General features: G+C 41.6%; 1 protein-coding gene across 10 annotated transcripts in view; it reads left to right on the top strand.

Moving 5' to 3' along the window:
- The window catches only part of AHCYL2 (adenosylhomocysteinase like 2), a 168,215-nt gene that overhangs the window by 108,582 nt on the left and 45,534 nt on the right, over positions 1–14,099 (top strand). For 5 of the 10 annotated variants that reach the window (XM_089676927.1, XM_089676926.1, XM_089676936.1 and 2 more), the window contains exons 3-6: positions 3,872–4,015; positions 6,398–6,498; positions 10,794–10,896; positions 12,151–12,245. In XM_089676927.1, coding sequence (XP_089533053.1) covers positions 3,872–4,015; positions 6,398–6,498; positions 10,794–10,896; positions 12,151–12,245 — 443 coding nt within the window. Of the gene's footprint in view, positions 1–499; positions 3,681–3,871; positions 4,016–6,397; positions 6,499–10,793; positions 10,897–12,150; positions 12,246–14,099 lie in introns of those variants that run through there. The other 5 variants (XM_089676928.1, XM_089676929.1, XM_089676934.1 and 2 more) reach the window with 2 other exon arrangements.

The following is a 14,099-nucleotide window of genomic DNA, read 5'->3' as shown; positions in this document are numbered from 1 at the left end:
GCAGTGTGTGCAAGGAGGGGGCAGGAGAGGAGCAGTATATACAGAGTGTCTCCTTCACTGGCTGTCACTGTATGTCAGTGCTGGTTTTTAAATGTAATTACTGGCTTGCTTTTTTTCCACGATGGCTCAGAGCATGAACTGTCACTTTCCTCAGAGCTAAAGGAAACGAAGGGGCGGGGTCACTGGGTGACCCCGCCCATTTGTTTCCTTTTAATCCTCCAGGAATGACAGCTCCTTCTCTGAGCTAAAGTAAAGGGAAAAAAGCTGGCCATTACGTTTTAAAAAAACGGGATTGTTTTTAAATGCAATTGCCGGCTTTTTCTTTCCTGCACTATAGCTCAGAGAAGGCGCTGTCATTAAATGGCTAAAATGAACAAAAAGGCAGGGTCACCCAGTGACTCCGCCCATTTGTTTCCTTTTAATCCTCCAGGAATGACAGCTCCTTCTCTGAGCTAAAGTAAAGGGAAAAAAGCTGGCCATTACGTTTTAAAAAAACGGGATTGTTTTTAAATGCAATTGCCGGCTTTTTCTTTCCTGCACTATAGCTCAGAGAAGGTGCTGTCATTAAATGGCTAAAATGAACAAAAAGGCAGGGTCACCCAGTGACTCCGCCCATTTGTTTCCTTTCGTTCTGGGGAAAGTGACAACTCATTCTCTGCGCTATAGTGAAAAAGAAAAAAGCCTGTATTTACATTTTAAAATGCAGCACTGACATATAGGCAGCCAGTCACTGTATACACTGCTCCTCTCCTGCCTTTCTCCACACCCCATCTCACATCTGCAATACACACAGTCCGCTGTATTGGCTAAATTTGTTCCTATCGACAAAATGCTGATAGGGCTATTTTTGGACGATATGTTTCGGTAGCCGAAATTTCGGTGCATCCCTAATTTGCACTCATGGTTATATTATTTTACTTTAGATAAACCACATGCTGGTTGTACCCATTTATTGCAAAAGTGAAATAAATCTTAAAAGGTCTTATGATAAGACAAACAGGAATTGACATTAATGGAGAAGTAGGGCCATATTCTTTTGGCCCTACGTCTCCTATGGATCAGAAGAGTGCAGTTCGTTCTGCAACCTTGTGTGGCCCGTTCTCGGCAGACACTGGGGTAAAGACTGCTCAGCTGGTGTCACTCAGCCGGCCCAGGAAAGATCCTGACTTTAAGACTGGATCCACTCAGATACCTTGACAGGCAGCTGGCTCAGCCTCTGTGCACCGCTGAGAGCCTGAGCCAGCTGCTTCTGCCCCCTCCAGTCTTGTGCTTCAGTGAGAGTTGGGGCGCAGAGCAAAGAGCCGACCATTGACAGTCACCATCTCTCTGCTCCCTGAAGACTAAGAATTGAGCGATCAGCGGTCTTTGAAGCAGTCTTAGAAGCAGTGGGGGACAGATGCAGCTCTGGACTGATGCTGCTTCCACCTAGGTAAGTACATTTTATTTATTTATTTTTTTGTAATCTTATACTTCTCTTTTATTAAATTATTTACAATTCACATTGAAAACCTTCTTTGCAAGACAGTTCCTGTACACTGCTTACAGTACATCTTGTAAATTGCTGGATTATTTAGCAACTGAATCAACTGCAAAGCAGGGCTATCCTGGCAGTTGTAATCTGTAATCATTCCCAAACAATTGGCTGTCACTTTACCTAATATTTGTGGGCTGCTTCATAATTCGTAGCCAGAGAGATACTAGTCCATTTTTCAAATGGAAATATGTTTGTGTGGTGATCTTCTTTTAAAGGAGAATTATGGGGTGTTCATAAACCTATATACTCACCTCTATGCTGCAGCATCCATGTGACACTGTGGCTGTCTGGCTGTAAGACCAAGAGCTGTCAGACTACATGACCTCTGACATGTCAGCTCTCAGTTTGCTCACAGCGGAAAGCAATGACTGTCACTGAACCCTGCCCTGCGCCAATAGCTGTCACTGCAGTGCCAAGCTTAGGAGGGGATGGGCATGGCTGGTTCCACTTGTCAGTCACTTGCTGAAAAGTGGAGCCGGCTGTCAATCAGGTAGCTGTGTGCATGCTGACATCTTGCTGGCTGCTAGGCAGTAGCCCACTATCAGCTGACTATGAATCACAGGACAACATTAGTAAATTTACTCCTATGACATGAAAAGTATGGGTAGTCCATACTTCAGTTGCCCTTGACTTTGTATTTCTCTGCCAGGAGTACTTTTCTTATCCAGTTAGTAACTAACAAATCTAAGCTGCTCTGTTGTGAGTTTAGAAAAACTTTCTTCAGAAATGTAAACCCATCCTTATAATAAAAGGTAAGGTTTGGAGGGAAAAGGTTTATAACATTATGCAAGTCACGAGATCTGCCTTTTTAATTTTTTATTTTTTTTTTCCTGAGTGAAATCCAGTTTGAACTGGCTGATCTTTTTCAAGTCTGGGCTTTCTCTCTTCATTCTCATGCAGATATTCTGTCAATGTCATTCCTTTATTAAGCACAGATTTCTAGGGCTTTAGGTCACCGTGGGATTCTAGCCCAGAAAATGCCAGGCTCCTGTCTCACAGGGATTTGCAGGTCAGGCTGTGCCGGACAGAGCCCTGCTGGGGACTGGCCTTCAGGGAAATATTTCTGCACGATCTAATCCTGGGCCCACTCTATTAACTTCTGCAAAGGTCTGCTGCACGGTGCTTGGAATCAGTCTGTTCTTTTGCCCGTTTCATTAGTGCGTTATCCCATACTTCCATCCTGGTCATGTCGTTATGGTATTTGACGTTTCCCTTGCATTTTTTCATTTGTATTTGCCCATTTAAAAAAATGCTGGATTTGGAGATTAGACCGTGTGCAATCACTGCTGAAACATTTAAATAAAGCGTCTTGTACTCTTCACATACTATACATATGTAAGATGTCAGGTTATCCCATAATTGTAATTCTAGCATAAGACAAGTTGATGCAGTAAACAAAGCGGAGTGTGTTGTGTCTGTAGATCTATACAGCAGTATTGGAATATGATTCAGGTTTGATTTAATGCAGATGCTTATCTGAGTGTAATGAAGGAGATTTGAAGAGATCTGTGTGGTGAGAGGTGGTTCACAACACAAGTCTGTGAGACTTGTTTAAATTTTACCCTATAGAAGCCCAGTGTTGTGCTATCTAATTCTGAGGTGTAGATAGCCAGGGAGAATGCCTAATCAAACATTTTAATGAGGATGGTACATTTTTCAGAAGTCTACTTGGAAGGTGTGCACACATCATAAATGGTTAGAACATGGTGGCGTTCTATGCTGCCCTTCCATGCTCTTCATCTTTCTCCAGTTTTAGAACGCAGCTATAATTATTCAACATGGGTAACAATGTTTTAAACAGGCAAAAACCTTGTTAAAGGGTTTCTTGTTCAGGGAATCCGAAATTCTGAATGCAGATTCATTCATAAATTTGTTGTTGGATTGGCCTTCCATAGGCAAGTGTTGTCATGTAAATCTCCCCCTCACAGTTCAATAATAAGTTATTTCACGTAAAACTCTGCAAACTATTTCAGCAGTTCATAGGAGTGACAGGGCAAAGTTTGGGCAAAGTTCTGGCATTGCCAACCATCAGTCACCTTCATAATTTATAAGAAATGTAATTCAAACATTAGCATTTCTTCTAACCTGTGTAAAATGTGTATTTTTTTTATGGCACATCCCTTTAACTGGAATGAAATACAAGCTTGTGAGTATTGTGTTTTCTGTATAATGTTTTCCACCAGCATAACATTTTTTTATTTTTTTTTTTACATTTTGCATTAATGTTTTAACAAAAGTAATTGTTCTCAGTTGGCGTTATGTTCAGAATCCTCTGAACATGCTTCATTAGAGGCAAAATATTGTTTTGCCTTTGCTGATTATATCCTCTTTCACTAGCTGCTTCCTACACAGACAGCTCAGACGATGAGACTTCACCGCGGGACAAGCAGCAGAAGAACTCCAAGGGCAGCAGTGACTTCTGTGTGAAGAACATCAAGCAGGCTGAATTTGGGCGGCGGGAGATCGAAATTGCAGAGCAAGGTAATGACTATGTTTTAATTAGAATGTTAGCATGAGCATTTGTGTGTTCCCAGCGTTGCAGGTTGTGCATCCTTTCATCTCCTTTGAAATCCCATATTTTTTGTTTGAAATGTGAATGGAAAATAGTTTTGGTATGCTAAAACTAGTATTGCCTGATTTACAGATTGTTCAGTATAGAGAGCAGTGCTTGTAAATTGTCAGCTTCCAGTCCTTTAATTTCTTTAAACTTGTAAAGTTGTTGGGAGTGTTGGAATACTATAACGTTCAATTCAAACTTATGCATGCATTTTTTTTCAGCCCTGAGGCAGGTGCAGTTGATTTGGCAAGGTACATCTGCTGTGTGGTAAAAATATCAGCACACAGACCACAAAAATGTGCAAATATATGCTGCAATGATGATCCCTTAGAGCAGGGGTCTCCAAACTGCGGCACAAGGACCGGATGCCGCCCTTTGCTAGCATTTTTCCGCCCTCGGGGCACTATTCCTCCCACTGATGGCAACAATGGGGGGCACTATTCCTCCCACTGATGGCAACAATGGGGGGCACTATTCCTCCCACTGATGGCAACAATGGGGGGCACTATTCCTCCCACTGATGGCAACAATGGGGGGCACTATTCCTCCCACTGATGGCAACAATGGGGGGCACTATTCCTCCCACTGATGGCAACAATGGGGGGCACTATTCCTCCCACTGATGGCAACAATGGGGGGCACTATTCCTCCCACTGATGCCAACAATGGGGGGCACTATTCCCCCCCCCCACTGATGCCAACAATGGGGGGCACTATTCCCCCCCACTGATGCCAACAATGGGGGGCACTATTCCCCCCCACTGATGCCAACAATGGGGGGCACTATTCCCCCCCACTGATGCCAACAATGGGGGGGCACTATTCCCCCCCACTGATGCCAACCATGGGGGGCACTATTCCCCCCCACTGATGCCAACCATGGGGGGCACTATTCCCCCCCACTGATGCCAACCATGGGGGGCACTATTCCCCCCCACTGATGCCAACCATGGGGGGCACTATTCCCCCCCACTGATGCCAACCATGGCGGGCACTATTCCCCCCCCACTGATGCCAACCATGGCGGGCACTATTCCCCCCCCACTGATGCCAACAATGGGGGGCACTATTCCCCCCCCCACTGATGCCAACAATGGGGGGCACTATTCTTCCTTCACTGATGCTGGGCCCAGGACATTTTTACCCCCACTGGCGACAACCCAGCCCTCCTAAAGTCTAAAGGACAGTAAACTGGCCCTTTGAAAAGTTTGAGGACCCCTGCCTTAGATACTAGTGACTGTCATTGGCAATTAACAACAATAGTATAACTAAGAGTCCACTCGCCCTCTGTGGTATTACACCCTCACCTGGCTAGAATCGTGAAGGATGTGCCTCTCTTGCTGCTCCATTGCTAGCAATTACAATTATGTGGCATTGCAGCCAGCAAGGGAGGCTAATGCCCATTAAGTGAAGTGGAGCTGTACTTCAGTGTGGCATCAACCTGTGCAGGTTTTTTCTGACATTGCACATGGGTAATGTTTTTGTGACTGTGCTCTTCAGAGTTCTTTTGTATATTAAAGTATAAGTTTACCTTTGGGAACATGTTACATGTTTCACTCGCTCCTGCAGCCTCCCCCTGATCACCCTGCTAATTATGACAGCGCAGGCCGGGAGATCATCTCCCCCTCACCCGCTGTCACAGTTTGAAAATAACAGCCATGCGGGGCACTGCTCACATGGTTGTGTCATTCATTCATAGTTCTGTGAATGAACTACAAGTACCGACAGCCTTTGTGGCTTGCCGTTCTCAATTAACTACCAGGGAGCTAGTGAGCACTCTAGATAGACAGTGACAGGAACGCTCAATGAACTAACTGCCTGCCCGTACAAGGTAAAAGCAGACAAATACACTGACATTCTGCAGAAACCCTGCATTGCACCTACGATCTGCTGAAAAACCTGAAAAAACCTTACCTGCAAAAAAGTGCGTTTTTATTATTTTTAGAAAGGTGTACTTATTCTTTAAAGAAGTTAAAGTTGGATAAGGATTGTATTACAAAAAGAATGGCCCCCCTCTCCAATATTTCTGCATTTACAATCCTGTCGATTTGTCATAATGTACACCCTCTACATTTGTACAGTAATACCACTACTATCACCTAGGTAATCCAGTGTCAGTTTAGATTTTTTTCAAAGGATTGAGATTTCATTACAGTTGAGCTTAATCATAATATGGTTAATGAGTGGTCACTTTGAGGAGTGTGCAATCCGGAGGTCTTCTGTTCTCCTTGATTATTCTTTTTTTTTTTTTTCTCATTTTCCACTTGCTGTTAAGATATAAGCTTTGTGCTGTTTTACTTTGTCAGAGATGCCTGCGCTGATGGCTTTACGCAAGAGAGCCCAAGGAGAAAAACCATTGGCAGGAGCCAAGATTGTTGGTTGTACTCACATAACTGCACAGACTGCGGTAAGCTTGTATCTTTTTGTTTCATGAAAGGAAATTCTACTTGTGTGTAATATTTTCTTTTAATCACATTTCTTAGGTGCTGGAGTCCATGGGCATTTGGGATCGGCAAAATGCTTGAAATTTTATTTGAATATTACTGTGTAGTAGTGTAGATGGGCATTTTCGATGGCGATCACTTGCATTGTGGGGTTTTTGCTAGATGTAGCCCATATGTTTTTAGTTGCGTTTTTTTTTTTTTTTTTTTTTTTTAATTTCCGTCAATGGGAATGCATTAAATTGCATATTACATCTGCTTTAAGGTACAGTACAGGACTCTGGCTCCTTTTAAATCTTTACCATGGGTTTTATGCTGCCATTTTAGGTGAGGAAACTGACAAAGTTGTTGGGACAGCCAATATAAACCTTCCTACTCCCCGCAATGCTTAGTTTTTTACTAATGCTCTTGGGTGATGAATGACCTCTCTAGTGAGAGCCGGTCTCTAGACTATAATTTTAATTATATTGAAAGATTGAAGACTTTGTTGAAATTTGATTGAAATCTCTTTTCCCCTCAGCTGCAACTGTGCCAATTTTGACTATAGGATTGCAGCTACCATACCATCAGTCTGCCCTCAGCAGCCCTAGCTTTCTTCTGGCCTGTTTACAGTCCCTCGTTTCTTCATCAAGGTGCTTGCCTCGATCCTGCTGCTACTGCACTCTGTGAATTCACATTATCAAATATCTGAATGACCACCTTCTGAAGGATCACTCCACCTCTGCCCTGGTGGCCAATGTTTGGGTAGATTCTCAACCTACAGAAGGCTTCAATAGTTCATCCCACCACTTGGAGTACCTAGGCCTAGTTTTGCACAAGACTCAAACTTGGGTGTTTCCGCCCTGGGAAAAAGAAATCCAATGTCTGGGTTTCCATGATGATAGTGGTTCTCAAGGTGGCCTAATTTGAGGCAGTGCCAAGTTTCACTAAGGCCAGGACTTCAGCTCAAAGTGCGGACTACGTGGGACAAGCTCCATCAGTTTCCTCAGTCTGTGGATAGTCTAAAGTGCCTATGTCTCAAAGCCAGGATATCTGACCTGGTGGCTGAACAATCCTGCACTGGAAGGTGAAGGGGGGCGTTAACCTGGATGGTTCTCATAAAGGATGCCAGCCTGGGGAGGTGTCCAATGGACATGGTTGTCGAAGTCCACACTTCCCATCAATGTTCTCAAGTTAATGACCATCTGCTTGCCCCGGCTGTGTTGGAACATCGAGCTTCAGGGGTGACTGACAAAGGTTCATTTTCACAATACCACAGTCTTAGCTTTTACATTAACCATCGAAGCTGCCCTTTGCGAGGCATATCTATTTTTTGCTTGGGAATTGCATGAACCACCATTTCCAGTAGACATATGTATTCGGATGTGCAAGACCACTGTGTGCTCTACACATGTTTCTATGCTCTAACTCTTTGGTGATGTCTAGAAAACTATTCCTAGAAAGAGAATGCATGTGAGCACTACACTGCTTTTATATTTTGAAACTGGTAATAGTTCTATTTCATTATGTGACCATTTATGGTGTTTGTTAATGCAAGGCTCAAATTAAAGTGACTTTAAACGCAAACGTTTTTTTACCTAAAGCATTCTCTGCATTAAGGTAAAACACCCTCCAATTCAATTGGAAATAATCAGCTTTTTCTAAGGCCAGGTTCACATGTATCCATGTCTGCTTTTTTTTCACCCCTTTTTTTTTTTTTTTTTTTTTTTAATGCTGAAACTGTTTTATTCGGTTTTTAAACAGTACAGAGATAAAGGTTTATTTCCATTAAATGTACAGGGATGCATATAAACCAGAGTAATGTAAGTAGAAACATCACAAGGTTATTATAAAAGTAAAGGTCATCAAGACATGTTAGGATTAGCAAAGCACCTATAGATAATTAGCTGAATAATCATCTAGTATTATAATGTGAGAGATCGCACTGAAAATGGCATGATGGTGCTGCTGTCTATATAAGCATATAAGAAACAGAACAGTACATTTCAGAGCACCATGTATACAAGGTGAAAGATATTAAGCCCATAGAGGTAGAAAAATGTGAGAGAGAGAGAGAGGGGGGGGGGGGTAATAAGGGGGGGGGTAGAGGAGGATGCCATCTATTTCTGAGAGGCCCCAGAAGGAACCGCTACAAAGGCCCCAAAATTGGAGGAAAACCAGGCGGTCCACACTCGTTTGTAAGTCAGTCTTATTTTACTCCAGTGCTATTATGCATTCCAGGTGTTCGATCCTGTTCATATCACAAACCCAATCAGCCAAAGAGGCTACAGGCGGTTGCCGCCAATGTGTAGCGTTGACAGAGCAGGCTGCTGTGAGGAAATGTTGACTTAAGCTTTTCTTGATTTGTCTATAGGAGCCTGGCAACATAGAAAGTATAGTTATGTTAGGTTAATTTTTGAATATGTCCCCAACAAGGTTGTCATATAATTTTAGTATTTTATCCAGAAAGAGATACGTGGGCAGGTGCCCCAGATATGCATCATGGTGCCAGGGGCCTGTAAACATTTCCAACATCTTTCCATCTGGGATGGTAGGGGCAGTTCTATGTAGGATAGTAGGGCATTGATACCACCTAGACCCAATGCAGTAATTGCATTCCTGGGCTTGGCATGATATAGATCGTTTAAAGGAAAGTGCCAGTGTTTTGTCCCAATCCATGTCGTCGGGCAATATATTTGGCTCCCACTCCCATTTAGATTGGAATAGCAGAGGATATGGATGAGAGGCTTTCAAAAGGATTCAATAAATCTGGGATAGTGAGTGTTCCATTCTAGTGGACTGGGAGAGCAATGACTCAAATTCTGTAAGTGGCCTGGTCAAAACTTCTGTCCAGTAGCCTACCTAGAAATTGTGTTGTGTGTTTAATGCCCCCAAAGAACTTTGACAAGAGGAACGTACTCAGGAGAAAGGAATTAGGTTCTTATTATGGAGCGTGTGGCGCAGAAGTGGGGCGTCAGACCTTTGCAAGGAAAGGAATTTGGAGCTAGTAAAAGTTGGAGGGAACGATGTGTTCCTGAATAGCAGTCAAGGGGCTTGGTTGTGATTAGAGTATTTGTCCCATATCTGTAATGTGGTAGCGGTTACGAGCAGCAATAGATCAGCAGTAGGGGGTCTGTGTGTTGTAAAGACATGAGGTTGGAGGAGATCTGGTCATTTTCTAAGAGGGTCCAAAGTTTAGCGGATTTACCATAGTACTAATCAACTATCCGACGCAGCAAAGCCGCATGAAAGCAAGATAAAAGGGTGAGGCAGAGCAACACCTCCTCTGTTCTTGGGTAATGACAAGATAGCAGGGCAAATTTGAGACCTCGTATGTCGCTAGATATAATTACGAATAGCCTTATTTACTGATGGGAGAAAAACCTGGTGGAGGAGTGATGGGGAGCATTTGGAAGATGTAAGGGAATTTAGGTAGCACATCCATTTTGACAACATTCATACGCCCAAACCAAGAAATGTTTTGCTTACAATATTCTTTAAGATACCCTTGGATTATATGAGAAAGGGGTGTGTAATTATCCTATAGGGTAGACAGGGAGGTAGGAATTTGGATACCAAGGTATTTAATAGCCTTTTGTTGCCACTTAAATGCAAAATTAGATTGGAAATGGGATGAGGCAGATGTGGCTAAAGATACGGTAAACCTTAAAGTTTCTTACTGAGCCAAAGTCAGTAAATGCTTTGCTAAAAGGAGTCATGGAGGTTAGAGATGCATAGTAAGAGGTCATCTGCATAAAGGGAGAGCTTACAGTGACATTGGCCAACTGACATACCTTTGAATATTGGGGTCTTGCCTTGCAATCGCTCCATAGTAAGTATATATAACAAGGGCAAGAAGGGGCATCTCTGCTGGGTACAGTTACTTATCCAGATCGGGTCAGAGAGAAGGTGAGGAGCCCTTGCTGTTGGTTCCCTATATAGCCAGAATTTTACACTACATAATGGTCCCAGGGCCCAATTGCTGGAGTGTATCCTCAAGGAGTTAACGTGTCTCCTCCCACCCTTTTTGTTTTTTTATTTTGTTTTTTAAATGTTTGTAAATCGCTTTCATTATCCAGGCACAGTGCATGAAAGTCCCCAAAAATCGGGACATGCCTCATCTGTTAACCAATGCAGTGCACAGATGTGAACACTTGTCTTTTTGTGTGTTCCAAAATGCACATTAAAAATTTAGTCCTAATTCTTACTAGTTAGGAAACAAATAATGTGCTTGGGTGAATAATGAATGATAAATATCTCTAAAACCTTTGCTTTTCTCCAGGTTCTAATTGAGACGTTGGGGGCACTTGGAGCACAGTGTAGGTGGGCTGCTTGTAATATTTACTCTACTCTTAATGAAGTGGCTGCTGCTCTGGCTGAGAGTGGTAAGTGATAACTGTAGCTTAGAGGAGTACATTATAGTGACCTACGTTTTCAACACTTTTATGCATTAATCTTAAAGAATTTTTTTATACTGTATCCTCAACCATTCATTCAGACCATTCTCTCAGACTCAAGAGGTTCTAATTTGGGAATAGAGTATAACATTTGTGATTGTTACAGGCACAATAATGAGCAATTAATCGGTTCCAAAAATGTCTATAGTTTACGAATGTCCTAATCTGCTGGGCAGAGTTGCAGATTGGATTCAGAAGGCTACAGAGTATAATATTGAGTCCTTAACTGATCTATACCTTGTTCATTTATTTAACATCATTACATGTTAACCTCTTGCAAACTACATAATGCAGCATCCAAAAAAGTGGGCTTTAATTCACAGTCACTGCAAATATGCAGCCACCAGTGGGATGAACTAAGGGGTAAGATTTTTTTCTGTAGTTTTAAAACAACATTGTAATAGTTATCCTATGTTGTTAAACTGGGACTTCATTCCTTCATTCCAAAATTTGACATCCTGCCCCTTTGAGTTTTCTTGCCACTGTGGTCTAAAGAAAATGCATTTGCCCCCACTAATGGTTAGAAAATTGAATATGTTCTTATAACATTTTCTAACGAAATTCTACTAATGTATAGCCAGCTTAAGGTTAATTTTATTCCTTTGAGTTACAAATGAATAAACCTGGATTTACTTTTTTTTTTCCTCTATTACAAGGGTCCTTAACCTTTGTAATAGAGAGCTCAAAGGTCATTGAAGCCTGGATATCTTGACCAAAATTAGTAGCAATAGTTATGATTTTCAGTAATTGGTCATGTTTTCTCACAATTTATTGGCTTTTTTTTTTTTTTTAAATACTATAATTGTATCAGACAATTATAGTATTAAAGATAGGTACACACTGCCATCTACAGCCTGCAGTGGCTTTTGCAAGATAAAACGTTTTCCCACCTGACTGAAGCTTCCGTCTTGCATGGGACATAGAAATCCTATAACTGAGAGACACTCTGAGTTCCCTTGTAGTTAATGAAGACCAGAGGAACAACTAGCACAGTGTCAGCCAGTACCTGTCAAAGGAAGCAATGGTGGGCAAAGATAAACATTAGCATGGGGCTAAATGCTAGTTAAATACTCATTTATAGAAAGCTGGCCTTTTATGTTGTGTATGATTAGAGGGCCTTTTTTCTTTGTGAAACTAATATGGGACCAATCTTCATTTAATCAATATTAATTCTGTTTCCAGGAGTTCCAGTTTTCTCCTGGAAGGGAGAATCTGAAGATGACTTTTGGTGGTGTATTGATCGCTGTGTGAATGTGGAAGGCTGGCAACCTAACATGGTAAGACAGTGTACATAAGAATGCAAATTTGTAAAGCATTCAGAAGAAATGTGCTTTTTCAGTGAGAGAAAATAGATGACAGCTTTTCAGTTTCAAATTGTCAAAATAGCATTTGCAGAGTAGGCCAAATGGAAAATTCAATGTGTTCTAACCGGTGTAACTACTCTGGGCATGGTGGGTACAGCTGCCCAAGGCCTGCAAATCTGAATGAAGCTTCCAGGCTTACTGTGCTACACTAATAGTGCTCTCCAGTTAGAACTGAAAATGAAACACTGAAATGCATTTAGGTATATGGGAGTTCTTCCTCCTTTGCTTTTCTATACTTGTCCAGCCCGCAACCTTTTTTTTTTTTTTTTTTTTTTTTTTTTTTTTTAATTTATAAAACTTACCCTGCATCATAAGTGTCTTGATGTCTTCTTACTGTCTCTCACAGAATACCTGTTTAAACATTTTTTTAAAAAGTTAAATAAAATGGTACCAAAGATGTTTGTCAAAGCCCCCAATCTGATCTAGATCTAGCTTGCAAGTTTAAATATACAGAAAGAGGAAGTTACACTGTGCAGAATGCATTAAGTATGCAACAGTTCAGTATTTGAGGTGCTGTCTGAATTCTTACTGAAATGGGCTAAACCTAATTTAGGTAAAGATTAGAGGTGATTTTTTTTTTTTTTTTTTTTTTTTTTTTTTTTTTTTTTTTTAGTAACGGAGTTATGTGTTTTCTAGGTGGTATTGCTAGTTCATTGATTTTTCTTGTTTGGAAACATTACACATTAGTCTTCTGTTTGGCTGAATGTTAACCAGAGTAATAAAGTGCATAAGCAATCGTTTATTACTGAATAAACAATCTCTGCATGGATGCAATTGTTTATCAAAGTTTAGCACTATTCTGGCATGTATTAACATTTGAAGTGCAACTCTGCTTTCTAAATTTTTGGAACCTGGTAAACCAACCATAAACTGTTCAAATCTCAGCCAGTTCACGAAGGACTGGCCAAGATTTGAACCATGTATTTGTAAGTTGATTATACCGAATTCAATCCATTGCCTTTTACAAGTGATTATTACCTGCGGCTATATTCACTTGCAGTAATCACTGTGCTCTCCCAGCAGCAGGGACAGCTCCCCCTGTGCATAACCCCCCCAATTCACGGGAGGGATTCCCCATCAAATCACGTTATTTATGGCCTGCCTTATTTGTGTCCTGATAGCTCACTATTTCCAGGAACTCTGTATATTTTTTTTGCATGCATAGATATTGTTTTTCATTTTGCACCTTACTAGTGTTTTATCAAACAGAATCACATCCAGTATTGCCTAAATATAATATTATTATTATTATAATACAGGATTTATATAGAGCCAACCGTTTTCTCAGCGCTTTACAATATAACGGGAGACAATACAGCAACCGTATAGTTCAATACAAGAGGGTTAGGAGGGCCCTGCTCCTCAAAGCTTACAATCTAGGAGGGAGGGGCTAGTGGTACAAAAGGTAGTAGCTGTGGGGGATTTACTGGTTGGAATAGTAGAAGATTCCATTATTAGCTGAGGGCAGGATAGGCTCTCCTGAAGAGAGAGGTTTTCAGAGATTGCCTAAAACTGAGCAGAGTAGGCAATAGTCTAATAAATTGGGGTAGAGAGTTCCAGAGGATGGGGGAAGCTCTGGAGAAGTCCTGGAGACAAGCACGGGAGGAGGAGACAAGGGAGCTAGAGAGCAGGAGGTCGTGCGAAGAGCGGAGAGTACAGTTTGGGTGATATTTAGAGACAAGATCGGTGATGTAATTTGGGGCTGAGTTATAAATGGCTTTATACGTCAGTGTTAGTGTTTTGAATTTTATCCGTTGGGCAATGGGA

This window comes from Staurois parvus, unplaced genomic scaffold (assembly GCF_062004578.1).
Source record: "Staurois parvus isolate SC_StPar_1 unplaced genomic scaffold, SC_StPar_1.0 ptg000175l, whole genome shotgun sequence".
NCBI classification, from domain to species: Eukaryota; Metazoa; Chordata; class Amphibia; order Anura; family Ranidae; genus Staurois; species Staurois parvus.
This window is presented reverse-complemented; position numbering and strand designations above follow the sequence as displayed.